Here is a 27908-nt window from a genome sequence, read left to right as displayed (position 1 = left end):
AAACCTTTTTTTTTTCTCCCTATTTGGACCCCTCACTCACTCTCTCACTCTTTCTCTTCCTTTTTATTGTGTTTGTTGTTTTATGAAGGGGTTAGATGCGGCCCAGATTTCTGTTGCCAATAGAGACTGTCTCAGTTCACCTCCAGTTGCTCGCCACTCCATTCATTAACAAATCACTCCAGCTCGGGACCCCTGAGCTGCTATCGAAGAACAACAAGCAGAACCAAACCTTGTTTTCTCCCTCTGTCTATTCTATTTCTCCCTTCACTTCTTTCTTTTTTTTTTTTTAAACTTCCCTCTATTGCTTTTTGCTCAACTCCCACTCACAATTCCCTCCCTCCCCACTCTCTCCAACTCACTCTTACTCTAGCTTCAGCAGGGCCGGACCTCTGGTTCCCTCCTCTGTGTGAATCTGTCAGGGAAGCAGTGTGTATGTGCGTGCGCATGTCTCCATTGAGAACACTTCTTTTTAAACTTAACAGCACTCTTTGGGAACGGTGGGCCGTCTTTTTCAGAGTGTGGGAGAGGAGAGGAGACCCCCGTGGTGCTGTGATTTGACTAAACAAACAGCCGGGCTCAGAGCGGTACCTCCTCCGGCAGACTCCCGGGACAGCAGAGATTAACCTCAGACTCTGAACATCTGAGGGATCTATACATCTGAGGCAGCAGCCCCTGTAGACAACCAGCTGGACATCTCTCCTCTGATTTCAGAAGGAGGACCGACTGCTGTCCAGCAACCTCCTCGGACAGAGAGGGAAGATTTGTCTATATGCTTCTGGGATCACCCTGAAGGTAAGAGGTCTTACTTCTCTGTCACTGTCTGTGATTTTACTTTTAGTCATGGCTGCTTGGCAGCTGTTGACAGAAGACAAGATGAATTATACAAAGTGGTGAATATTCACTTAGCCTGCATGGTGAGTCCACTGTGACAGATCCAATTTCATAGCTGTCTGTCAGAGACAAGATGCACCTCATCCTTACAACACAGCACTGATGGTTTATTGAACTTAAACAGATACAATAGTCTGATTCAATACCTCAAGACAACGTTTGGTTTTAACACTTGAGTCTGTTTTGTTGTGTGACGTTGCTAGTTGGAGGTAATGTGTCTCCGTTGGTGGTGTTTGTTACCCACATACTTGAATGTGTACACACCAGGAATTACAATGTGAAAGAGTGTGAGCAACCTGTTCAAACATCAACATGGTGATGGCTTGCATCTCTGTACATAGACACCTTTTCATTCTTTACATATTGCAACTTTAACAATGTTTATCTTCTCGCTAAGAGAATACGTTTGACAAGGTATCCAGGGGTCTCAGACACACACACACACACACACACACACACACACACACACACACACACACACACACACACACACACACACACACACACACTGGCTTCATAGCACAAGCTGTTTGTATGCGCTTCACTTTGTGCTTCACTGCTAAAGAGCTTGTTTATACAGCTCTCTTCAGTCACCCTGAGTGAACCGGCGGTCCTCACCGCTAGACCATCAGTCTCTCTCCTCCCCTGTGAATGGCCCTCACAGAATCAATCGTCTCTGCAACGCTACATGGAGAAGCTCATTGAAAAGCTGCGGCTGTGCGGTGATCCTGGACCTGGCATCAGTCACTCTCACCAGCATCCTTTGGATCTCTTCTTTAGTGATAACACTACCAGATTCAATATTAAACTTAACGCCTTTGTCACCCTTTTTTAAATGTAAATCTCTCATTAAGCTGTGATCCGGTCTCGTCTGAGGAACGCAGAGCCGTGGACTCATATCCTCTCATTCATCACATTGGAAGGTTTTAGTATCTGGAATGAGTTACATTATAGCAATGCAAGCTATTTTATGGCCGACACATGTGTCATGCATGTCTTTTCCCTCTAGTGCGCCATATGTTTTGCACCTGAAAGCCTCCCCATTTCTCTGCTATGAACGGCTGCTGTGATGCTAAGTTGTTGGGTCGGTTACCTGCACATCCATCTTCTTTATACAGATGACCTTTCTGATATGGGGGCATCTGAATTAGCATAAGCTGTAATCAAAACAACGTTGGCATGTGTTTTGTGTCTGCTGCTCTCCTCCTCTACAATTAGTTCCTTTTGAAGTTTTTGATCTTGACCGGCTCTCTGGTTATTTCGGTCCAGGCATTTTCTAGTGATGTTGTTGCAGATGAGCTGTTGGAAAATTGCATGCATGTCATACTTTTACCATCAACGGCATTAGACTGTGTTCCACAGTTTCAACATCAGCTGGATGTCTCCTGCTGAACATTTCACAGCACCACCTTAAAAAGAGAGGAGGCACTCCTGACAAATGTTTATAGCGAGGATTTGTAAAACATAGTGAAGTTTCATTTGTCTCCTGACCCGTGGGGATTTTTCACCCTGTGCGTCAGACTGCTGGTATGTACTGCAGCAGAGCAGCCTCTCCCCGGCCCTGATGCAGCGCGGCCCAGTCGGCTCCACTCCCCCTGGCCCAGACCTAATCCTTCGTCATCAGCTGTTTCCTGGCTCTCTGGGCTCTCCGCATGCCATTCGCGCTGAGAAAATGTGCTTCACATTATGACCATGCAGAAAACATGCCAGGAGTCTGATTTGGCTCACATGTCCCGATATGTAACAGCCTGAGCTCGGCAGCAAGTTTCGAAACACATTGATCCCATTCTGTCCACTTGTGATTTATCCCCCGTGACCTGAACACACAGCTGTTAAGGCATCGTGCTCTGAAGACTAGTTGTTTATATCTGGATGAAGTATAGAGTTTGGCGAGTGGACCTTGTTTTATAGTTGTAGCAGTCTCTGACTCAGTCACGTATTGGGTGACTCATAATTCATCCTTCATACTTTAGAGATGAGCTGTTGTTTCTTTGGAAGTCCATCAGTCTCATGCCCTTGTCTACAGACCACTGTACTTATACACTCATCATATAGCTTTAATGATCAGAACTAAGTGGTGCTGCGATACAGCATCCTGTACGGCTGCCCGTCCATCTGGCCTCCCCCTCGTTCCCTCCTTCTCTCCCTCCCTCCCTCCCTCCCACTCACACAGAGCGGACAGGCAGCTGCATCTCATCTTCAGCCAGAGAGCACAGCCACTCCTACAGGACGACTCCTGGAGGAAATCTTTCTGTTTGAGTTATAATACCAAAATGGTGGAAAGTTCATTTACTCAAATAAAACAGAGGGAAATAATATCCTGTGTAGTTGCAATTAATGTTCAAAAACAAAGCCGACAAAAACAATGCCCTTTTATGTTCACTGTCAAACACATCTGATCTGATCTGATTAAACTCTTTATAACTGATAACTAATGATGTTGTTCTTTCAACCTTTAACTTGGGTGCTGCTTATTTAGTCATAACTATGTCATGCCAGAGAGATTTAAACGCCTACCAGCACCTTTTAAACGTACGAATCAACACTCTATTTGTAGTTTCTGTATAAAGACCTAAGTGTAAAAATGACAATTTGCGAATAGTTCGGGGCTCGCTGTTTCCCCCTGTTTCTAGTCCTTGTGTTGAACTAAGCTGACTGGCTGCTGGTTTACCAATCAAACATGAGAGTATTGATCTTCTCATGCAAGAAAGCAAATAAGTGTATTTCACAAAATGTTTAACTATTCCTAACATTTAAAACCAAGTTTAAGTAATGTTTTGCTTGTAATACACTATTTTTATATTGTTGCATTAGAACCTTTGCTCAAACCAATGATTGGACTACTTATTCCACCCCTGTATACGTATAACATCAAAGGATACGACAATCTCCGCTCGGAATTTACTGCACAAGGAAAAATCCAGATTTTAAGCAGGAAGTTTTGGTCTTCATCAGATTCTTTTAAAGCACCACTTTTTCTCTCTGGCATTTGTGTTGTCCTGAGTCCAACAAAAACATACTGGAATTGACGATACAGTGCAGTGAGACAGGAGGACGAAAGAAAAACAGCCTTTGCTTTTACAAGATACCAACATTTTACACAATGGAAAATGGGGACTTTATTCGGATTTCTCTCAGTTTGTCTTATGGTGTTGTGCTGCTTTCAGAGAAAGTCTGCACATCATTGAGCTACAGTGATATTTATCAGTGGTGTTTCTTTTGATTTGTTTATCATGCATAGAAAACGAAAAAAGAGAGCGATTCCAAGATTGTTTTGCTGCAAGTGTCAAGGATAACATAACTTAACTGCACACGTTGCATTAATTATCACCCAGATCAAGGCTTCTCTGTCACTCTTTTCCCCCCTTTTCCCCTTACTTCCAACATTATCAAGTTTAGGGAAACGAGTGGAATTTAAAGCCAATCTGGCCTAATTGTATTCAGCTGTTTCTGTTTCTTTCTTTCAGGGGGGTGTGGGTGTGTCACAGTGGAGGCTGGAAGTGTGTGTAGGCGTCCGCTACTTCTCACGGGGAGGGTTGGGGGTCTTATACCCTAAAGTGTTAGTGTGACGGCCGATGTGCAGGAAAAAGGAGGGAGCAGAGGTCTCAGAAGAAAAACGTGGGAGGATGTGGCACTGCTTATGCTAGCAAATATATCTGATATCCCTGAATTCCCTATGAATAGCAGTTTGAATTGGGGCAAAGCACACAGATAATTACAGCCTAACTGGTAGTAAACCAAAGGTTTACAGCTCAAGAATATGGGGAAAAATGGACATGACTTCAATGACAACAACTGCTTTAGTTTTTTGACATCTTAATTATGTTTCCCTCATTTAGATTCCCAAATAAGTAGAAAATTAGATCATTAAACTGAACTCAAACACTAGCCACATCTAAAGCTGTCATTCACAGTCAGTTTTACCCAGAAGCCCCTTACATCCCCCCACCACCACTACAAACAGCATTTACAACTCTGTTTGAAAGGGAGCAAACCAAAATTCACAGTTTCCCAAACATGTGTGGCCTCAGCATGAGCAGTAGAGTTTGGTTTATTGTGATAAGACCATTCACAGTCACTGTGTCTCAATGCTGAACCAAATGAAACCAGAGGGCGATTCATGAACAACTTGTTGGGGGTCAGCATAACAGAGCCACATCTGACTATAACTTTTTCTGTCATTCACTGCAATATCTGTTGCAATACGATTTAAGACCTATTTTCAGCCTCAATCTGTTCTGCAAACAGTGACTTAACATTGCCAAAACTATTATGACACGGACACATTTCTGCAGTGTAGAAATATGCGGCGGGTTTCTATTTTGGTGATGGATATTTTTAATTTGCTGACTCTGCAGCTCTGATCATGGAAATGTTCATGAAGCATATGACTTAAACGTGACAGAAGACACTTGAACATCCAAGCTGTGTGGACTGATGAGGAGATGATGACGTCACCCAAATGAATACATCAAATAAACAAAAATGCCATGTTTCCATCATGTTTTCTATATATTTTTCCACTTTAATTACATTATCTAGCATCTTCTTCTGCAGTGGTTGAATGGCACCAGATCGTAGAATAACCGTTCATTAGTGAAGCAATCGATTGCATTTTCTTCTTGGAATTTGGAAAAAATGTAAAAGTGTTAAGTTCACAGCTTGCTTCCCCATCCCCCAAGTGGCAACGAAATCTATTATTGCAGCTTTAAACATGGCACACATGATGCATAGTGTTTTAACAAAACAGATCAAACCCAACAGATTCATCTGGTACGGATATTTAGACAACAATGTCTGAAAGCTCACAATCTAGAGGTGGACCAGTCGTCGCTCTCCTTTTACATTATGAAAGATGGATTATTATGACACAAACACAGGCTCCATAATCAGACTGCACACATTTCCTGTTTACAGTAACTCACATATTCTGACAGCATGTTGATGACATGTGTGCTCTCCCAGCTGAAAGTGCCTTTTACTAATGCGCCTGCAGTTTATCCATCAGTATTACAGCTCTGGTAATGTACAGTACATGCTTTAACCGTGTTGGGGGACAGCGAGGCCGTCTGGGGTCGGTACAGTGGATCGTGGGTCTGCTTCCGAGGGACCAGAAGGTTTTCCTCAGGGGGCTTGGGGAAGGGGGTTTGGTCTGTCCAAGACGAGTGATAAAAACCGAGGTTTGTTTTAACAAGGACACTCCGGGTCATTTTTTTCCCACAGAGCTCGCCAAAATCAGGCCGTTCAGAGACATGTCAAGAAAACCTAACATCCCTCTAAAAACTAAAAAAGAAGAGTATGGCACCTACATTTATTCTGCACTGCAGCTATTCTGGTAACGTGATTTAGTGCATCTCCTAATAAAGTGTTCACCGTCAGCGAGAGTCTGTCTTATCTGAGCTATAATTGTTTGCATTGGAAAGAAGAGACCGCTAAATTTGAGATGTTTGTTTTGTAGATCACAGCTTCCTGTGCACTTCAGCAGAGTAAACATCACTGTCTGTGATGCAAGACTCCCTCTGCTGTCTCACTCTGTGCTTTGATGTGGCTTTTCCTAGGAATTGTATTCTGTTTGTCTGCATGCTGTCTTTGTTGTCTTTTCCACTGTCTGGTGCTCTGTGCAGTCTTCTTGTGGTGTGGTGATGGTTTGTCATGCTTTGTCATTGGTCTAATTGGTCTGTTTTTGCATGTTAATTGTTTTTCCCCGATCCTTTCTTCTTGTTTTTCCTCATTCCTGATTGTGCTTATACATCTTTTCTGCGCAGCTTGTTATTTAAAGCAGTTTTTTCTCTGTGTAGAAGTGTCATTATGTCCAGATTGTCCTCTTCTCATTGTGGCATCTCTTGTTGTCTACATGAGTATTTGTTTAGTGTTTGTGGTGGTCTGCTGTGTCACTGATGGATCACAGCCTTACACCCACACAAGGCCAGGGAATTTTCCCATACAGGAAGCCAGAGCTCTCCAGCTGCACTCAGGCTTTTTGGGCATCTTTCTCTCTTTTGTTATAGATTACGTGCACCCCCCCCCTTTCTAAATGCAAACCCCTTGGGACACACTCAAGCAAACAGTTGGCTGCAAATGTGGTCCACAAAGCAGTTCCCACCTCGTCGAGGAGGGCTTCATCACTACCAGATGTTTAAATAAAACATGCAGCTACAGTATATATAGATAATCCCAGAAGTGGGATTACAGGCTGCTGTGGGGTTGTGCGTGGGCTGCGTGCGTCCCGCTGAGGTCGATTTTGGCATTCTTCCTCATTAGCCGGTGACACTTTGAGTGTAGTAGCGTTGTTTATGAAAACCAGCGAGGGTTCAATCAGCCACCAAATTCCCAGCATCTGTGGGAAAACTTATACAGTGGGATAACAGTTTATCCATCATAGTGATTACTGCGCCATCACTTACATAAACACTGTTTGTTTTTGACCTCCACTATCATTGCAGGATTGGAGTATCCCATTTCAAAGATAACAAAGACAACAACAAACATCTGTGTTAGAAAAACGTTTTTAGATCCTTTAAATCATCTTTAAGACCCTCCACAAAATCGTCAGATTGAGAGCCACTTCACTTGATTTATGGATGTCATTGATGTTTCTTACTGTAAATTGCCTCAAACACCACTTTGTTGTCTCTTTGATTCAGACAAAGATCTACTTTTTGTTTTAGTGGTCATACTGCTCCTGAGTGCTTTTGATAAGTGGGAAAAAAAAAAAACTGAAATGCTGCCAAACCTTCTTGGCAGGTTCACTAGTCTCCTGACCCTTTTTAACACTTCAATGTGTGTTTATTCACTTTCTTGCACAAAGGCCTGACAATGACGGCGCACAAAACAACCGTGTTTTCAAATGTGTTTAGAGCTGCCCGTAAGTGTCTCCTCCCACCAAGACTATGACTTTGATGTGCAGTGATTAGCATGTTCTTAAATCTTGGAGAAAATCTTGCTATAGTGTTCATTCTCCAAACTCTGGTTCCCTTTGGCCCTCTGTTCCTAGTCAGCACATCCTATGTTAAGGGTCAGATTCCTTCTCTGTTCAAAGTCCCCCCCCTGCCCATCGGTCAACATAAAACCTCATCGTGTTGCAGTAGCCAAACATTATTTTTCCGTCCTTTTTCAAAGACTCCCAAATAAGATTTGAGCACACTGAGATTTCTTGTTCAGTTTTCTGCTGATGTAAATATATATATCCTGCTGCAGCTCTCTAATGGAGCTCTTTGGCTGGTTTGAGCAGAAATAGCACCAGCAGCCAGTTACGATAAGATTTGTTAGGCCTCATGCTGCCAAGTGACACATTCCTTTGGCGTCAACGCATTTGGCTGTTGTCGCTCAAAGTCATCATCCCTGACACGGAGGTTACTGGTTCTCACAAGCACTGATGTGTGGCTTCCTCAGTGAACGTTCCCTCCATGCTGGTTGCTAGGGCCCACAGGGATAAGGTGACCCCCTCCCCCCTGCCCCCTGCCGTCGTCACCAGCAGGGTCCCAAGTGTATCAGCGGTCCTGGGAAAGTTCCAGAGAAGTACTGTGGGAACGTGAACTGTACACAGACACCAGTGACAAAAAGGGGAAGAGGGGGGAGATCTGCGTGTGTGGATGTAATGGGTGAAGAAGATGGTGGGGTTGACGTGTAATACAGCGTACGCCTGTGTGTACAGTGAGTGTGCTTTGGCGCATGCATTATGTGCCAGTAAGGATGAGTCTATGTGCGCATGTCTGTGAACTACGGCAGAAAGAAAAAAAAAGCCTCTCCCTCTCTCTCTTCCTCTCCTTCACCCCTTTTTATTAGAACCAGGAGGCCAGGGAGGAAATGGACCAGTCATGTTTTTGGAGCAACTCAAGAGCTTTTTCGTTTTGGGAGCGGAGGTGCCAAAGGCAGTTAATTTAGAGAGACAACGCGTATCTCTGGTTTGAGTAACTGGCTTTGGGTTAGTACCTCGCCACCACTGCCAAAGGGATCTTTCTTCTCAAAATATGGCCATTTACAAATCTGTAACCTTGATACACTTTTATAGATACGCTCTTAAGGTGGTGTTGCCAGACACGTTCAGTTGATAAATGAAAACTGATAGAACTCCTAAGAGTTGGAGATAAGATGTAGAAATGTAATCTATCACTTATTACATAATGCATAAAGATAGTCCAATTTCTTAAAATAGAGATTGCATTATCGAGGAAAAACGTTAAACGGAGTAAGATTTGTCAAGATACATTTCGCAATTTTTCCACTACGTCCTCCACCCTCGCTCTTCCCAAGCCTCGCTCTTCCGCCCTCTCTCTCTTTCCCACCCTCTTGCGTACAGGCCTGTGATCCATCCTTAACTGTTTCCAGACATCTGTGTGCTGCAAGGCTTAACCCCCATCCCAAACATAACAACAAACTATTCCTCCCCTCCTCAATCTTTCCCTCTGCCTTCTTACTTGCATTGGCCAACTGTGGTTAATGTTCAGTATGGGAGGGTGGTGCATCAGGTATTAGTCACCTTTGACCCCAATAGATCTTAAATAATGATAATATCACGTTGGTGTACAACTTGATATTGGTATTACAAAACCAAAGCATCCTCTCAAAATCCCGAGTACGCTCCTGTGTCAGCAGCCTATGTGAATGCCCTCATTTTCACTTTTGTTTACACCAAAACCAATTAATGGCTCAGCACGGCTGTAGAACAGCTTGGATGCAGCATTGTTGCCAGTGAGCGTGTTGCAAAGCTGCACACAGTGACCCGTTTGTTAGTGGGCTGAATGCTGGTGGACCAGGAACAAAAAGAGCCAGACATTGTCGCTCTGTCCTGGTGCAGCGAGGCATCAAATACCTCCAGAGTGAGCTGCATCTGCACCTCCGTGTGCCGGCCAGAAACCATTGAAGAAAGCAGATTGCCAGCACACTAAATAATATTTGTTTCTTTTAGTACGAACAGAGCATTTTCTTTGATTGGAAGCAGAATGTACTGACGTGCAACGTCAGCTTCTACTTGACCCGCTGCTGCAATCCATCATGATTTGAAGCCTAATGTTAACTGTGGTGGTGTTATGTGTCTCTTGGAGTGAACACAAACCAGCTTTTCCTGCTGTTTTTGTTGCGGACAGGATGATCTGTGTTTCTTGAACAATTGACCCAGGCAACGGGCAAGGCATGACATTTCCAAAAAGGGTACATGAAGTTTAACCAGTGTTGTTATAACTTTTGTTTGTTCAGCAGAATAAAGTGCATTGAAGGCTTCCACCATGAGGAGGGTGACGGCATCCACGCTCCATCTGGCTGTCACAGTTACAGGTGAGAGCTCAATTTCAATAAACAAACTAAAAATGAAAATCTGTAACACGGGTTCTTTTGCAGGGAAGCGAAGAGCATGAAGCCAAGCTTAGGGGGAGTATTTTACACTTTTTCTTTTTATAACATATCCAAATGAAACTTTATACGATTGAAAAGGTCATAACTTTAAAAAAGATAGATTTGCAGTTATGACAAAGTTGTGCTTACTGAGGGGGTAGACTATTACAAAAGCTGTTATTTAGTGTATATATAATAATATGGTCAATGTTGGAAATATCTATAAAAAATAATGTATCTTTTTAACACAAAAACAGAATACTTTGATGTAAAAGACAACTAATGCATTCACACTGACCTCTGTCATTGAAAATACATCTGTCACTGACACGGCATCATTATCCTCCCACATATTCACTCCACACAACTCATATCCTTCATCGTTCAGAGATAGAACAGGATCTGGCATGTATTGTTGATTTAACCTTTGACCTCATGCTGCTGCCTGTTTGACCTCCAACCTGACCTTCTTTCTTGTTGTGCCAACCGCAGCTCTCCTCTATTTCTGCACCGAGCTGCGTTGTCTGGAGATCACACCCGATGACAAAGAGCTCATCCTGGCTGAGGGCTCCTCTCTCACCCTCACCTGCTCCGGCTCAGAAGACACAACGTGGGAGTTCAAGAGGGACGATGTGCCGTACTTCCAAGCGGAACAAGTTCAAAACGACGGTCAAAGCTACCAAATTGTGCAAAGCAGCGCCACATCCAGTGTTTTGACTTTGTGGAACGTGAGCTGGAAGCACACGGGGGTGTATCAGTGCAGCGATCGACACACTGGAGAAACTAAGGAGGTGGCTGTTTTTGTCCCAGGTGAGGCCTCATTTAACCAGTTTAGTGTAAAAGCTGCCTGACATCAAAAACAAATTTAGGCTGACTCACATTAGCAAACAGTCAATTGAGCCCATTTATATCATTCTCTGTTTGTAGAAAAACGCTGATGTTACGTAATCTAACTGTAAAAACAGGAGTTTATAAAGATGAACTGTACACACATTAATTGTTTGATCCACAATACAGATAATCAAACGAGTGCTGTTTCTGTCCGTAGACCCTGATGTGTGGTTCATAGAGAGCTCACACGGAATGGTAACAAAGACCAGTGAGGAGAGCACCATCCCCTGTGTGGTCACCAATCCGAACATCAATGTCACTTTGTATGAGAGGGACACTGATCTGCCCATCAGGGGGCTTTATGTTCCTAGTGAGGGCTACAAGGCACCGCTGGAGGACAGGACCTACGTGTGTCGGGGAGAGCTGAACGAGGAGGTGAAAGAGTCTCAGGCCTTCTATGTCTTCAGCATTGTCGGTAAGTGTTAAAGAGTTAAAGAGTTCGGTTAGAGAAACAACTTTTCCCAAAATAAAAATGTGGTCATTATTGATATCACCCCCCTGTATGTGCCGAAACTCCAGAGTTCACAAACACACACACACACACACACACACACACACACACACACACACACACACAGTTGGCCCCTTTCATTTAATCTCAGCCTACAGAGCCTACAAGTATTTATGTTTATTAGTCTATCTTTTTAGAGCACCATAAAAATAACCATAAAATGTCAATCACAGTTCTTCAAACAGCTTATACAGCAAAATCTGCACGTTTTGTAGCCAAAGTATTGTCAGTCCAAAAGTATCATTCATTCCCATATTATCACATACACTTTGGTCACATTACAACTTTCTGGAGGAAGACTTACAACTGGAGGGTGTGGTTTTATTTTTGTGAGGATTTGATACGGTAAATACTGGAGCTGTTTTTCTTTTGTGGAGTTAAAGTTTTTGTTCTCGACAAGAGCCAGCTACAGTACAGTTCAGTTCAGTCCAGTTCTGACTAATACTGATGAGATAAAGAATATGTCTGGGTTTATTTTTCAACAATTCTGTGATTGATTAAAGGAGATTTTTCTGCATAATAAACCATCACCACCACCTCTTCCTCTTCCTCTCCCCCACACTCTCTCTTCCCGTCCCAGTCCCAGAGGCCATCGACGCCTACATCAATGCGTCAAAGACCATTCTGAAACAGGGCGAACCGCTGACAGTGAACTGCACAGTGTACGGAGTGGAGCTGGTGTTTTTTTCATGGGATATCCCCAACAGAGAGGTGAGTAGTGAGTAGGAGTGGAGCTGAACAAGCGCTTTTGTTCAGCTTTCCCTTCGTGATCACTCTCAGGCCCAAATCGCATCAAGATGTAGAGACACACCTTAATTTCCATACCCCAGTGAAATTGTACTAATAACATGTGGTGTTGGTATTGTAATAGTCTGTTAAAAATGATGAAGATAACCTACATGGAAGTTTCAGCTTTCCAGCTTTGTTTCATATTTTTACTGAAAATAATGTTACTTAAGGAGGCAGCTAAATCATTTCAGGATGCCTTGTTAAGCAGATGTCCTTCCTCTCTCTTCAAGGTTGTTGAGGTTGAGCCACTGACAGACTTCTTGCCTGTCATGAACGTGCGCTCCTGCCTGATCTTCCCTGAGGCCACGCTGGCCCACAGCGGACGCTACGTCTGCTATGTCCACGAGAGTATCCAAGACCAGAAGGCCTCTGCCAGCGTCAACATCACTGTGCTCGGTTAGACTATACCCAGAAACATGCACACAAAACTAAAACAAACTGATGCTGGACAGATTATTATTGTGTTTCGCTGACAGAGAGAAGACTGCTCATTATGTAAACCTTTACAAGTCAAGGTGAAAGAGGTGCTTCTTTTAAAGGAAATGAAGATGACTGCTATTTATTGCTGTTCAAAGTGTGAAATAAACCGCTCACATGGTGCGGATGCCCTGAGGGACGCCTTGAAAAACAGAGCTTCAAACTGAGGTGGTGGGGGGTAGAGCAACTTTATATTTAGACTTTTGGGAATAAACACCAAGTTATCAAGGATTCATCATGCTGAACTTCTCCTCCTGTTCTCTCTTGACAGTAACTGTTTGGGTCTGTGAATGCTTATTCTATCTGCAGCGAGGTGTGGTATGTTTATGAAATCCTTGAATAACTTGAACCGCCATGCTCCATGGAGACTAAGACAGTTTAGTGGTGCTCGCTGGACATCTCAGTGGAAAAGACAGCTAATGTCTGGCCACAGAAGGTCAGCAGTGAACAGTAGCAGTACAGTACTGTCTCTGGCCTATATAACTAGGCTATAATCGATGATTATATATCAACAAAGGAGCACATGACTACTTGTATAGGAAGGAGATCGCTCATAGTGCTAAACCTACACGGAATTATATAACAAACATCTTGGATGACATTTACGTTACGTTACTGATGATATAATTTTCTTTCTTCAGAGCGAGGCTACGTGGATGTGAAGCCTGCTCAGCAAAAAAACATTTCAGCCAAGCTGCAAGAGAACGTGGAGTTGAGGGTGGAGATTGAAGCCTACCCTCCACCTCAGGTCCGCTGGAGCAAAGACGGCGCCTCAATCAAGGGAGATAAAACCATCACAACCAGAAGAGAGCATGAGATCAGGTGAAACATTCAGCCAAACCCGCTAAAATCCCCTGCACACCTTGGAGCAATTGAGGATCTCATACAAGTTGATACATTTAGATAATTAGCTCCGGGCCTCTGTTCGGGTGGCAGCCCCCCGGAGGCGTCCCTCTCTTGTCAGTCATCACCAGATAAGGCCTCCGCAGAGAGAAACACAATACTCTCTAGAGGGCAGGACTCCAATCATTCATCACACGGGAACCATAAACACAAGATACCTGTCACAACCTCACAAATGTCTTTCAGTAAAATGCCAAACAATGTTGTAATTGCAGGACCATGTTTTCACATTTCTGTGCAACACACTTCAAAAGTGAAACATCATCCACATGCTGGACTCACAGATGGATAAGCCTTCTGTTAACAAACACCACACGTTTGCGCAAGATAAACAGGGTGATCTGCAGCTGTCTGTTGCATGTAAAAGTAGATCTAATCAAATCTCTGGCCTCTTGGCAATCATCTTTGATATATCCAGTAATCAAATTTCTCATCCCAGCTTATACATGCTGTGGGAAACGAGCAGGGAATACTCACATATCTTTTATTTCCTCACCTTCTACCTCAGGTATGTCACTCTGCTCACCTTGGTGAGGGTGAGGAAGGAGCAGAAAGGCCGCTACACTGTCCTTGTCACAAACGGAGATGACACAAAGGAAGTGACCTTTGACCTGGAGGTCCAAGGTGAGAGGCTGTTTTAAGAATCACCACAGTGTACAGGGTGTTCTTGTACATTTTTAGTTCTTAGAGCGACGATTTGAAAGTGCATACGCAAGAAATCGAGGATAGAAATTGTTTTTATCCACGTCAGTAATGATTAATGTCCGTTGCACCCTCTGTGTGTAGTTCCCTCTCAGATTAAAGACCTGACCGACCACCACCTCCCTGGGAAAAGACACTTGGTGACCTGTGTAGCTGAGGGGGTCCCAACCCCGACCATCCAGTGGTACAGCTGTGACAGCATGCACCAGTAAGTCACCCATTCATCACTGAACTGTCACGCAACAAACACCAGAGGGCTGATCATTCACAGAAATGTATTTGACTTTAAAATTCTGTGCGTCTGTTTTGACTTCTTTCGACTCCGTCCGCTGATCTCGTGTCGTGTTGCAGGTGTAGCAACCAAACAGCGGTGTGGCAGCCGCTGATACCAGAGCCGGAGTTGCTCAGCATCCAGACCAACGTCACCTACAGCGAGACTCGTAAAACCAGCCAGGTGCGGAGCCAGGTGACCTTCCACAAGCCCCAGCAGGTCACAGTGCGCTGTGAGACCAGCAACCAAGCAGGACTCATCGACAGAAGAGACGTCAAACTGGTGTCCAGCAGTAGGTGTCACGACAACAATCTCCCATTTTAGTGTGTTTTATAATTCAGTGCCATTTGAAGGACCAAAGGAAGTGAAAGTTGTATTGTGTGTATGTTCATCAGTTTCACTGTGTAAATGTGCAGTGTCCAAGTTAACTATAAGATCATTAAAACATGATAATAATCATATCACAGTTGGTTCAACTGAACAAACAAGAACAAGTCTGAAAAGTTACATTTTAGAGGTACAGGACAAGGTTTCACTAAACAGTAAATAATGCGTATTTGTACTTAAGCTTTTAGTATCAGTCTAACTATAGCTCTAATTACAAAATCACTGCCAACATGTTCATAAATGGAAGTTTTATGTTTACATATTTGAGACAACTTGGTTAAATGTTTTTATATGCGACCTTCTCTTCATCTAATGCTACGTTTCCCTTTGCCTGTTGCAGCACTGTACTCCCAGGTGGCAGTATTGGCTGCTGTTTTAGCCTTAGTGGTCATCATTATCATATCTATCATCATCCTCATTGCTGTATGGAGAAAGGTGAGACACAAAGTTACAAACTCAACCATCCATATTTTTTGAGTTCTTCACAAATCTTTTGTGATTTAAAAAGTAGAAGCCTTTTGTTTTGGTGTTTAAGTTTTGCTCTTGTGTGTGTGTGTGTGTGTGTCTTTACGTGTGTTCTCAGAAACCTCGCTATGAGATCAGATGGAAGGTGATTGAGTCAGTGAGCCAGGACGGTCATGAGTACATCTATGTGGACCCCATCCACCTGCCCTACGACCTGGCCTGGGAGATGCGACGAGACAACCTGGTGCTCGGTGAGTCCTCACGAGGGCCAGTATGGAGAGATGTGAAGCCCATTGAGACACTTTATGTCACATCAGCTGGATGTGCTGCCACTTTATGCATTTAACATTTCTAGAAGCTAAGTCAAAAATAAAGACAGTTTATTAAGCCTGCGTTTGCATGCATGAAATAGATGAATTAATCTATTTATTTATGTATTAGATTACTGTTGATTAGTGTAATCATCATTTTTGGTATAGTTTGTTTGGTATTGCTTTGGCAAAATAGTGTCTTATTTAAAATATTTATGATTTATTTAATCATATTTTTGTCTTTCATTGCTCCCTCCTTTTTATTGTTTTATAACCATTTACTAAGGTCTTGTAGTGGTTTTGTTTTTTTTCACAAAAAAATTGTCCATTTCACTTGTTAATCTCAGACTAAACAGACTTAAAGAGCAAAGAAACGAGGAGCAATGTAGCTATCACCGGGTGACTATAGTGCTGCGGCTGGTTTGGGTCGTCTGGGCGTACTTGAGGCTAGAATACTAAGTGAGGTTTGTTAAACTTGTCTTCTTGGCTCTAATCCTGCCTCATTTTTTTAAGCACTTTGTGTTTGACGATGTGTTGTTGGTAGTCAGCTGCTCCGTACAAACAGGGAAACCTCGATGGTTAGACCTCTGCACAAGAATCTGGACCATCTGTTATGATCTGCTCAAGCCAGTTACCAGAGAACTGTATTTACATTGATATCGCTTCAGGTCTACCATGTGCCCCATTCACATGCTGTCCCACTGAGCCTTTCTTTGTGTTTCAGGTCGCACTCTTGGATCAGGAGCCTTTGGCAGGGTGGTCGAGGCAACTGCGTATGGTCTCACTCATTCCCAGTCCAGCACAAAAGTGGCCGTGAAAATGCTGAAATGTAAGACACACAATGTAAAAAGACAGTCTGAAGCCATGTGCGTACTTGTGTGAACAATGTGGAGACCTCAGTAGAGCCCCCCGCATACAGTAGCTGTCAATTATTGTGAAACGAGTGCCATATTCCTGCAGGCACAGAGAGAGAGAGAGAGAGAGAGCAGAAACCTGCTGAGCTTTAGTTTGGTTGCCAGCCCGGTTGAAGTTTCAGCCAAAGGGTCATTGAGCAGTTTGGCATCAGTGTCCTGGCCTCAGTATGTTAAGTTCTCCTGTTGTCATACCTGCCTCATACGGCCCTACTTTTGTATCTCTCTCTCCATCCAGCGACAGCCAGGAGGAGTGAGACTCAGGCTCTGATGTCAGAGTTGAAGATCATGAGTCACCTGGGTCCTCACCTCAACATCGTCAACTTGCTGGGAGCTTGCACCAAACATGGTGAGCTATACTGTGCTAACACACATGATAATTAGGTCATTTTAGAGTCCGTTTACACATTAACAGCACCTTCGATCAGCTGGTAGCATTTTCTTAATGCAGAACCTTCCTGGTGGTTCCGTTGTGTCTCTTTTCTTTGTCTGTGAACTTATTAAATAAAAAAATGTCATTAAGATGTTCTCTAAAAGGGAATATCTCACTGAGTTTGAGCTCTGTTCAATCTAATAATTACAGATCTAAAGTTACGTATGGTATGATATGAGTAAAGGAAGACTATTGAGATTATCTAACTATTATTAGTTTGATAATTATCAACTACAAATGTATTTCCATACGATTGAGTTACAGACATCCTATTTGCACTGTAAGCGCATTAAAGAGAATAAAGCAGTTAAAATGTCATGCTAAGGGTTCAAACATTCCTGTGGCTTCAGAGGTTGTTGAAGACAGAGGGAAACATTTAAACAGATGTCAACATGTTGTGGAAATGCTGCTGTCTACGTTCTGCTTTGACTGGAAACAGTTAGTAACAAAAAGTCAATGGCTGCCCCTATAATGCACACCTCTGCTTGATTTAAACCATTTATCTCCTGTTTATCTATTTACCGGAGTTATGTAAAATGTCAGTCAGAATTAATAGCAACACAGAATGTTTACTTAATTAAATATAAATTATTCAATAATTCACAAATAGTAACTTTATATTTTATGAAATTAAATTATTTTTAACAGACACAAAGATCTCATATTATAATTTTTAAAGTTTGTTGAATCCAAAATTTGTATTTCTCTTCTTCCACCAATCAGGCCCTCTGTATCTGGTGACTGAGTACTGTCGATATGGTGACCTGGTGGACTACCTGCACAGGAACAAGCACAGCCTCCTGCAGTACCAAGCAGAGAAGAACCAAGACGACGGCTGCCTCATCTCTAGAGGAAGCACTCCGCTCAGCCAGAGGAAAGGGTGAGAAGAACAGATACCATCTTTGTATAATGTGTGTGTGTGTGTGTGTGTGTGTGTGTGTGTGTGTGTGTGTGTGTGTGTGTGTGTGTGTCTGCTGTCACATAGTAGGGGCGACTGTGGCTCAGTGGTAGTGGCTCCGCTAGTCCATGTTGATGTCACTGGGCAAGACACTTAACCCCAAATTGCTCCCATAGCTGTGCCTACGGTGTGTGAATGTAGTATGAATGTTAGATGGTCCTGATGGGCAGGTGGCATCTTGCATGGTAGCCCCATACATCAGTGTATGCATGGATGTAAATGATGACATAGTGTTAAAGCGCTTTGAGTGGTCGGAAGACTAGACAAGTACAGTCCAATTGTCATTTACGTCTTCCTCACATACAAATGAAATAAATAATAAAGAGCCATGAGATCAAATGGATTTATGTCAGTTTATCACATTGTATTGTTTCACACTTTGTGCATCCAGATACGTGTCCTTCGGAAGTGAGAGTGATGGAGGATATATGGACATGAGTAAAGATGAGCCCACCCTCTACGTGCCCATGCAGGAGCAGATGGACACCATCAAGTACGCAGACATCCAACCCTCTCCATACGAGTCGCCCTACCAGCAGGACATCTATCAGGAACAAGGTTAGATTTGTGTGTCTGTGTTGATTAAGTGAGGAGTATTCATGTGTGAATTTTCAATCAGTGAGCTTGAAATAGTGCATTTCATGAACACATGCATTGTTTGCGCCAAATCATTGAATGCAGCTTAAATTGTCTCCGGTCTTTGATCACCAAGCACTTACAAATGTTACAGCATATGAAGGGCATGAGCTTAATTTCAGGCCATGCAGTCACAGGACAGCCGGAGTTCCCCCAACAACAACAACAACAACAACATGATGTCTTCATTCATTGGATGCTCCTCACCTTCTCGTCCTCTCATTGTTTGTCATCTCACCTTGTCATCGTGTTCAGGTGACAGCAGATCGGAGCTGGCCATCAGTGACTCTTCCATTCTCACCTATGACGATCTGTTGGGCTTCAGCTATCAAGTGGCTAAGGGGATGGAGTTTCTCGCCTCCAAGAATGTAGGATATGAGAAATACTGGTGATATTTGACTCAAGATGCCTTCAGATTATGTGACTTTGTTTGCATTTACCGCCTGAGATTTACAGAAGGAAATGGATACCACTCTCATGCCTGTACTCCGAATACGAAGCTACAGCGAGCAGCCGGTTAGCTTAGCTTAGCATAAAGACTGGAAACAGAGGGAAAGAGCTAGCGTGGCTCTGTCTGAAGATAACAAAAAGCCACCAACCAGCACCTCTACAACTCACTAATTAACATTTTAATTACATTTGATTGTATTCCACCACAGTGCGTCCATCGTGACCTCGCTGCCAGGAATGTGCTGATCTGCGAGGGCAAACTGGTGAAGATCTGTGACTTTGGCCTGGCCAGAGACATCATGCATGATTCAAACTACATCTCCAAAGGCAGCGTAAGCGACAAAATCATAAAGTTCAATAAACAAAATGCACATTAAGCCACCTAGCTCTTGTTCCTATCACATTTCAATGCACTTATAGAAAGTCTGCCAAATGAATGTAATGTAATTGATATACTTTAACCAAAGTTAGCTGAATAAAATGCTGCAAATATGATCATCTGTGGGTCTGCAAGGGTAGCAGATAAGTGCATAATAGACTTTTTTTTCAACCAGTTCTGTCTAATGTCTAACTTCTTTCATTCAGACCTTCTTGCCCCTGAAGTGGATGGCACCAGAAAGTATTTTCCATAATTTGTACACCACCCTGAGCGACGTGTGGTCTTTCGGCATTCTTCTTTGGGAGATTTTCACTCTGGGTCAGTCCAAACACACACATATTTACGCACACTAACACACAAAAAAGCCATTAACCCAAATCAAAATCAGAACTGTTATGCACACAAGAGGGATTCATCTTTGTTAATTGCTTAAGTAGGTCACATTGCAGAGTTTTCACTTGCTTGACTCCTCGTTAATTATTGAAGCCAAACAAACATTCCCGGGCTTCTGGTAAACTGTAAATTATGAAAACATGTGATTGTGTCTAAAAGTACATTGAATGTATGCAAAGCCAATTTCAAATCCCATGTCTGATTGAAAGTACATAGCATTTTGTCTGAAGACTCTTAAGAGGTCTAAACCTTATTAAACACAGTCAAGCTTTCTTAAAAAAAAGAGAAAAAGAAAAAAGAAAACCCTCTTCCCACGATTTTGGAAACTACCATGAAAACAAAGGAGACATTTTATTGCATAGGCAGCTGAAGCCCAAGTGGTGGAAAACAAACTCACAATCCCGCCTCTGTAACAATTATAACCAAAGATTCTCTGCGCTTCCTCATCTGAATCTGACTTGAATTGGACTTTTCAGAACTAGAATAAATCTGCTGATGTGGTTTTACATTTCTAGCCTGTGCACTAAACTCGTCCTGTTTTCTCCAGCTCAGACATATCGCAAAAATCAGATGAATCTTGTCTCGACGGATCTCGAACTAGTATTCCAAATTTTTATTTTCTCCCGTCTATTAATGTAATTCCCTCAACATCTGCATCAGTTAAGCTGCTCTAAACACTTACAGCTGGTTCAAAATGAAGCTGCCAGGTTATTAACTAGAACTAGCCATCGGTCACCCATGTTCATCCCTCCATAGGCTTCCTGTAACATTTATGAATAAATTACATATTATCTTATTAACTACATATAAGACACTGCATGACCTTGCCCACAGTTACATTTCTTATCTCCTTGTTCCAGATTCTCAACCACTCCGATCCTCATATCTCATCTGTTTATCCTTTCACTCGCTCTAACTGCAAAACAAAATGTGATCGCACCTTTGCTGTTTTGCTGATTCCCTCAGGAATCATTTATCAGCGTTGCTGAATGTTTGGGCGTTTTTTAAAAGGCTTAAGAAACAAGTCTTTTATAGAGCTCATCTTTGACATGTGTTTTTTTTTCTATTTTTTCACCTAATTATTTTATATTTTTCGTGTGTGTTTTACAAAGTGCTATATGAAAAAGCTTTACCTACGTTCTTGCTTTCTGCAGGAGGAACCCCCTACCCTGATTTGCCCATGAATGAGTTGTTCTACAGCGCTTTGAAAAGAGGCTACCGAATGGCCAAACCTGCACACGCCTCTGATGAAGTGTGAGTCTCATTGTAACCCTGCCATATACAGTATGTCACCTCTCAAATAACTCAGACAATGAAAATGTAGAATAAGAAATGAACTGCATGTTGCCTCTGTTGCAGTTATGACATCATGAAGAAGTGCTGGGACGAGAAGTATGAGAAAAGGCCCGAGTTCTCCTTTCTGGTCCACAGTGTTGGGAACATGCTGGCCGACAGCTATAAAAAGGTACATCTACAGCTTCTGAACTGTGAGCTTGGACTTTTAACTCTACACCACATAGAGTCTTAAAGTGTTATTTGGGTGTGGTTATCTACCAATTCATTCATCTATACTCAGTCAATCTGCCTCTCAGTGGCTGGTTGGAGGAAAAAAAGAAAACTTCAGTTCACGAAGTAGACACACTGTCTACCAGTTTAATGCCTCGCTGATTCTTAAAGTAGATAAAACGTGATTAGTGTTATAAGCTGTGATGTAACATCCTTTGTGCTCAACGACTATCTGCACTCTGCAACCTCAAGCTCCCAAACTGTTGACTCATTGATTTGTCGTGAACTGTTGTCCCCTGGCAACAGAAATACAGCCAAGTCAACGACAACTTCCTGAAGAGTGACCACCCGGCAGTTGCCCGCACCAAACCCAGACTCTCCTCTCCCTTTCCGATCGCCAACCCAGCATTCGGCACCCCATCCCCGCATTACATCCCCCCGGACCCCTACAACCAGAGCCCGAGCCCCGGAGAAGAGAGACAAGAGGCAGACACACAGGAAGTCATAACTTCATACAACGAATACATCATTCCCATCCCCGACCCCAAGCCGGAGGACATTTTCACTGGCGTGCCGTCAGAAAGCCCTGCAAGGTACGGAGCCGCTGAAAAACATGCTGCAGAGATGTATGCCAAATGCTGGGGTAGCAAGAAAGATGAGTAGACTTAACAAGAGCAGTGTTTTTTTCCACCACACACCCACCCATCCAGATGTTGAGCTGAGACAATAGCTGAATTATGGCGCCAGATATAAACATACAGTCAAATAAAGGCCAAATAAACGTCCGACCTCATGAAATCCAGATATATTTACATACAGAATCACAGTTTTTTCCAACCATAACTCATAATTAACTTGGATTTAGGTGTTGTTTAATATGTGTGTTGAAAGAGTTTGGGAGTATTAGCAGATTCCAACCCTGTCTTTTGGATTTTGGCAGTGATTGTCCCTTAAACATTGTGGTTTGGGTTTGAGGTGTGTCGAAGCAGTGTTGGTGATGAGCCACACGCAGACGGATGGTGAGGATGTCATGGACACATCAGGCAGCATTTTAAAATCCAAATACTCACGACATGGGCCAATCAATAACAAGATGATTCAACGGTCAGCTGTCTAATTTCCTAAAAACAAGTAATTGTTGTTATCATTTTCTAATTCATTTTTAGCAACTTTCAAAATCAATTAGCTGCAGCCCCATTAATGGTCTTTCACAGTTCAAGGAGCTGTATTTAACATCCAGAGCATAAATATAGCACCAAAACTTCCTTTACAAAAGGAAAGTAGATAATTCCGCCCCACAATTCCTTGCGGGCTACAAACTCGCGGCACATTTAAAGTGACGCACCATTCAGTCGTCCATGAAAACAAACGATATGCTTACACAGGTTTAACAAATACTCATACAGTCATAAACTAATGATTCATACTGATGAACATGAATAGATAGTGACAATTCTTATGTATCATTTCACATGTATTTATTTACTTCGAACATGTAACAAATATGTTTTTTTTTAAAGAATACGAAATACAATGAATAGTAAATATAGCAAACTGTCAATGAACAAATTCTCATTCTCAATAACAAGAACCATCCGTGAAACACAAAACAAGCTCGGCCTATGATATATTATTAAACCGGTAAAAAGCTAAATATAACCGAACCGTAGAATCCACATTATTGCACAAAGGAAGTGTTGGTGTGTAACAAATGCATTAATATTGCACACAAGTGAATTGTTTCTACTGAAGCAGTGTTGATTGTTGTGTGACAGCAGCAGGAAGGAAGGAGCTCCGGTTTCTCTCCTTTTACACACCACGAGTGAAACAGCGTCTCACAAAAGAAGCTATTTATAAAGTCTGCATGCAATTTATTATTAGATTATGTGGGGTTACATTTTAGTTGCGCTTTTTGTCGTCTTTCTTCGTTGTAGTTTCGCCGTGGCAGACCTACGGCAGTGACATCTGCCGTCGCTTCATAATCACGTAGCTTAGTTTAGTGTAGTCGGATTCTCTGAACACCACGGTTGTCTTTTCCTAACTCCTCCTGAATTCTTCTTTACATATTTCCTTTTTTTCAGAGCTTTTCAGACCTGACAGTCTCAAATAGTCACTGATAAAATCACTATTTTCATGTCTAGGAATAATAAAAGAAGGCCAATTCGTTTTTAGGCGCTTTAATGTTTAACCTTTTGGACCCTAAGCCTTTTTTTAGGCCTTTTCTCGAAAATTGTAACCCATACAAAAGAGACTACAATTCTGTAACTACAAGGTCTATTTTAAAAATGTTGATGCTTGAACAACACTAGGGATTGTGAGATTTGATGAGATGAGTAAATATTGTGTATATGTTACTGGTTAATAGTAGCTGAAGACTGAACACAGCAAACAGGGAAAATTCCCAAGTTCGTCTGAAGAAAAAGCACTGTAATTTATTAAATAAGGCCCTGGCTAGCCTAAAAACATTCCCAATTCATAGCACAAAGGGTGCAGGAACCTCACAAAAAGATTTGGTGTAAATAAAGTGAAGCAAACCCCAATTATAGGTGTTTATCTAAAAAAAAACATGCGAAATTCTCATTTTATATAATTTATAATTATATATTTCACTTTATTTGTCACTCATATTGTACAATCTATCCTAACAGAGCTGTTTGGCATCATTTTGGCATAATTCTGACCCATTTTGACCCATTTTGACCCATTTTGACCCATTTTGACGTGTCATATCTCTCCTGGATGTCTCTGTCTGTTTGTCTGGAGCCCTTGCTCAGCCTGTGGTTGGTGGATCTTGTCATGTGACATCTCATTAGATCCAGGTGCTCAAAACGAACACACTCGTGTGTTTCATGAAGTGATTGACAGAAGTTTGAGCCAATAAAACTCCAAAACCGTGCAGCGGTCAGCCCCCAAGCCCCAAGCCCCTGTATGATTCGCCGCCGGCATTCTGACCACCATTTTGGCTCAGATGAATGGAGAAACTCCATTTTAAGTTCCAGACGTACCTACTGAGCAGACGAACACATTACTAATAAGGAATAATTGCGGATTTCACCGTTTTGGCCCTCAAAACCGTCTCAAGGTATGATACAGTTATAATATTTTCGCAGTGTGGGAGTTGTGCTTTCTGTGGCTTGTTGGCTGTAACTCCTGAACGCTTTGACGGAGAGTAATTTGGAAGCTACCGTTGAACTCTGTGTGGAATGCTAATGTTGTTAGCGGTGTGATTTGCCGGGTAAGATGCTATGCCCGAGATTCACGAAGCATTCTCTGAGTTGTTGTCTTGCCGGCTGTGGCGATATTGTGGCGAATCTTCTTAGTTAGTTAGTAGAATAGTTTATAATGGTGTTTGTAGTGTGTAAAATGGTTAACGTGATTACATTAAGGAGACTTTTTTCGATAAAAAAAAAAAAAAAAAAATGTAATTTCTTTTTTTAATGTCTTTAAGAACTTTAATTTCTACGACGCTCTCTTCGATTAAAAATCTCGTAAACCCCAAATGGGGCTCGCTCGGGTCCAAGAGGTTAACACATTGTAATAAACAATTTCGATTGAGTATATATTTTGCCAGTAAAATCAAATTGTTATAGATCCCTTCGTTGCTTTGTAATGCATATGTGATACTTGACTTCTTGCTTTACCGGGCTCTTACAAAGGCAATAAAGTAGCCCATGAATATGAGATGTGAGTTTACAGTTAATTACAATCCCTCCTGGGCATTGTGGAGGTTGGTTTATGGCTTTTTGACGGTTACACTCGTTGTCTTTTTGATTCTTCACAGTTCATTTTGTTTGTACGCTCTTTGCGATATTGGAGAATAATGCAACAAACAGCGCATTAAACATAAACGCCTTTGTGCATGCTGGGAGCTTGCGTGCCATCTGCAGAGGCTCGCGCTACGATGTCAAGCACGAGAATAAACAAAGCTTTAGTGCTGCTAGCATCGTCAGCTACGAGCCGCCGGCTCGCCATCGACGTGTTCAGGGCTTTTGAGAGCCATTGGAAATGCTCCCCATCTTGTATCTCACACTTTTAAGACGATTGAGTTTAAGTTACATCACTTCTAATAGCCAAAATGTAAAATAAAAAAAACAACAACGTTATTTATGAAGTTGAACCGTTACTGCCTAACATTCTAAATAATTGAGAAGTGCCGCTTGTATTGTTGATTACTGAAAAACTTGAGATCACTTTAGCAGCAAATCGGTTGCAACCAGTATTCAGTGTTCAAAATAGTACACAGGAAGTACTCATCATTTGCTTTTACAAAGAGCTGCATTGGAAAAACTCTTGAAAATACGGAAGAACAAAGCATTTAAATGTTCTCAAAATGGGTGTGTTTGTTAGTTGTGACTTGTGGTTGCTGGAAGGAAGATGAAAAAATGAAGGAAGACATCAGGATTTATTATAAATATTAATAAATACAGATGGTGTTGTGTCCGTCAAAGACTCCTATGTGACTGAGTGCACAATGTGAAGTTGTGTGTTGTCTTCCCACCCTCAGCTCTCTGGCTCTGGAGGAGGAGACCGACTCCATGTCGCAGGACACCGCTGACACTCTCCCAGAGGAGGACAGGCTGGAGGAGACCAGTGAGAGAGACGCCCTGCTGGCTTTTTCTGGGACACCCGAGGTAGAAGACAGCTTCTTGTAGCCACAGAACCCCGAGAAAAGCATCCCCTTTATTTTTTAACCCGCCTGAAAAAGGGAACGTGACTAAGCTAGAATGTAGCGAAATTGAGACTGAGAAGGAAATCTTCGTTTCCACTAAGCACTCGAAAAGTTTTGCCCTTCTTTTGTATCAAACTTAGTACCTCTGAAACTAAAATAGTTACAAATAATGAGCCTGATGTTATCATTCAGTCATTTATTAGACACTTAATATAAATACGGTACTCTCTGTAGAGAATCAGTTTACTGTATTTTCTATTGTAGCCTGAGATTTATGAGACCTTATGAGACTAATTGGTTATACACAGTTGAGTTTAGTTGTATACAAAATACTGTCCAATCAAGAACAATATGTAATTCCCATATTAGTGAGCATCATTAACATTATATAATAGACCACAATCAGCCATGGCAAGTACGAAATTGGATTTAAACTTTGTGTTGCATTTGTTTCTTAAGTACGACCTACAGCTGTATTCAATGTATTGTAACATTTCACAAAATGTTATTTCTAGGACGTGAAATACAGATATGCACTGTTTTACTATGAACAATACTTTATTTTTATTTACATATGCCATAGTGCCAGACTTATTCAGTTCTCTTTTTTTTTGTTGAGAGAATTATATGAAATCTATATGCCATTTGTGAATTTTGAATACTTGTTTTGCATAAGTTTAATTCATAGCTCTGTGCCAGATTTGCACTTTATTCAGAAAAAATGTGGATATTCATAATGAAGATATAAATATACTCTAAAATATAGATTTAAAAGTTAAACTGAAATCCAACTTTTGACTTAAACATGTGGCTGTTACAGTAAATCAGTTTCTGTGGTGACAGGTGACTCTCAAGGGAAAAACACTAAATACAGCGTATCACTGCCTTAGCACAAGATGGCACACATGAGTGCCTTTGTACATACTGACAGATTTCTGCCTTCCAGCTATTGATGTTCGCCGATTATGGAGGTTTTTTATGGAGTATTTAGTAGATACGAAGGGCTACTGTACTCAAGAATCCTACATAGCCTTATGTACACATGTAAATCTGATGCTTATAGTCTTCTACTGCATTGTTTAGCATTCACTCACACAATCGTTTAACTGTCAGTACTGTAGTATTGACAAAGAAACACGTTGTCATTTTCTGCTTGCAATTTAAAATGCACAAGATCACTGTATCACAAGCTATGGTACCAAAGCTCTTCCTAACGTTTACAAATGTATTTTTTATATGTGCCATTTTGTATGTTGTAAATGTGAAAATAAATGTGTATTATCATAGTAGCACTGGAAGTGTGAGTCTTTTGTGAATCATGAGAACTTAACGGCTCCCTTTTAGCTGCTATACTCCGTCTTCATCTTATTTCTTTTCATTGTCAAAACAGCTAAAAGATGACTTGTGTTATTATAGTAAACTTAAATATAGGCTTTTTCTATCTCTCAGTGCCTTTTCCTGACTCCTAGGTCAGATTTCTAAGAGCCCTTTGGCTTTCCTTTCCTCTCCCACAAATCCACGCTTGAGAAGCCTGGCAGCTATGATCCAGCAGTGGTGGAGGTGATTAGTCTCACCTCAACGGATGTCTCGGGAGAATTGTGCCTTTCTGTGGTAAATTGGAACTGGCTCATTAATTTGTTGAGCG

At 42.0% G+C, this 27908-nt stretch overlaps 1 protein-coding gene across 2 annotated transcripts; it reads left to right on the top strand.

The window, feature by feature from the left end:
• Window positions 1–537: 537 nt before the first annotated feature.
• On the top strand, window positions 538–27552 carry pdgfrb (platelet-derived growth factor receptor, beta polypeptide). 2 transcript variants are annotated; one of them, XM_079168057.1, is made up of 23 exons: window positions 538–792; window positions 10090–10164; window positions 10714–11031; window positions 11270–11527; window positions 12204–12334; window positions 12643–12808; window positions 13531–13711; window positions 14301–14416; window positions 14579–14702; window positions 14846–15057; window positions 15493–15587; window positions 15736–15868; window positions 16653–16757; window positions 17078–17188; window positions 17996–18152; window positions 18622–18788; window positions 19122–19234; window positions 19526–19648; window positions 19902–20013; window positions 21243–21342; window positions 21448–21553; window positions 21901–22187; window positions 26099–27552. In XM_079168057.1, the coding sequence occupies exons 2-23, from the start codon at window positions 10116–10118 to the stop codon at window positions 26244–26246; spliced, it is 3312 nt and encodes a 1103-aa protein (XP_079024183.1). In that variant the 5' UTR covers window positions 538–792; window positions 10090–10115; the 3' UTR covers window positions 26247–27552. The 2 variants fall into 2 exon arrangements, with proteins under 2 accessions (XP_079024183.1, XP_079024182.1); XM_079168056.1 differs by having other exon boundaries at window positions 10087–10164.
• Window positions 27553–27908: the final 356 nt, after the last annotated feature.

This window comes from Pholis gunnellus (genome assembly GCF_910591455.1).
Source record: "Pholis gunnellus genome assembly, chromosome: 10".
Taxonomy (NCBI): Eukaryota; Metazoa; Chordata; class Actinopteri; order Perciformes; family Pholidae; genus Pholis; species Pholis gunnellus.
Note: the sequence above shows the minus strand (reverse complement) of the source record. Positions and strands in the feature narration are given on the sequence as shown.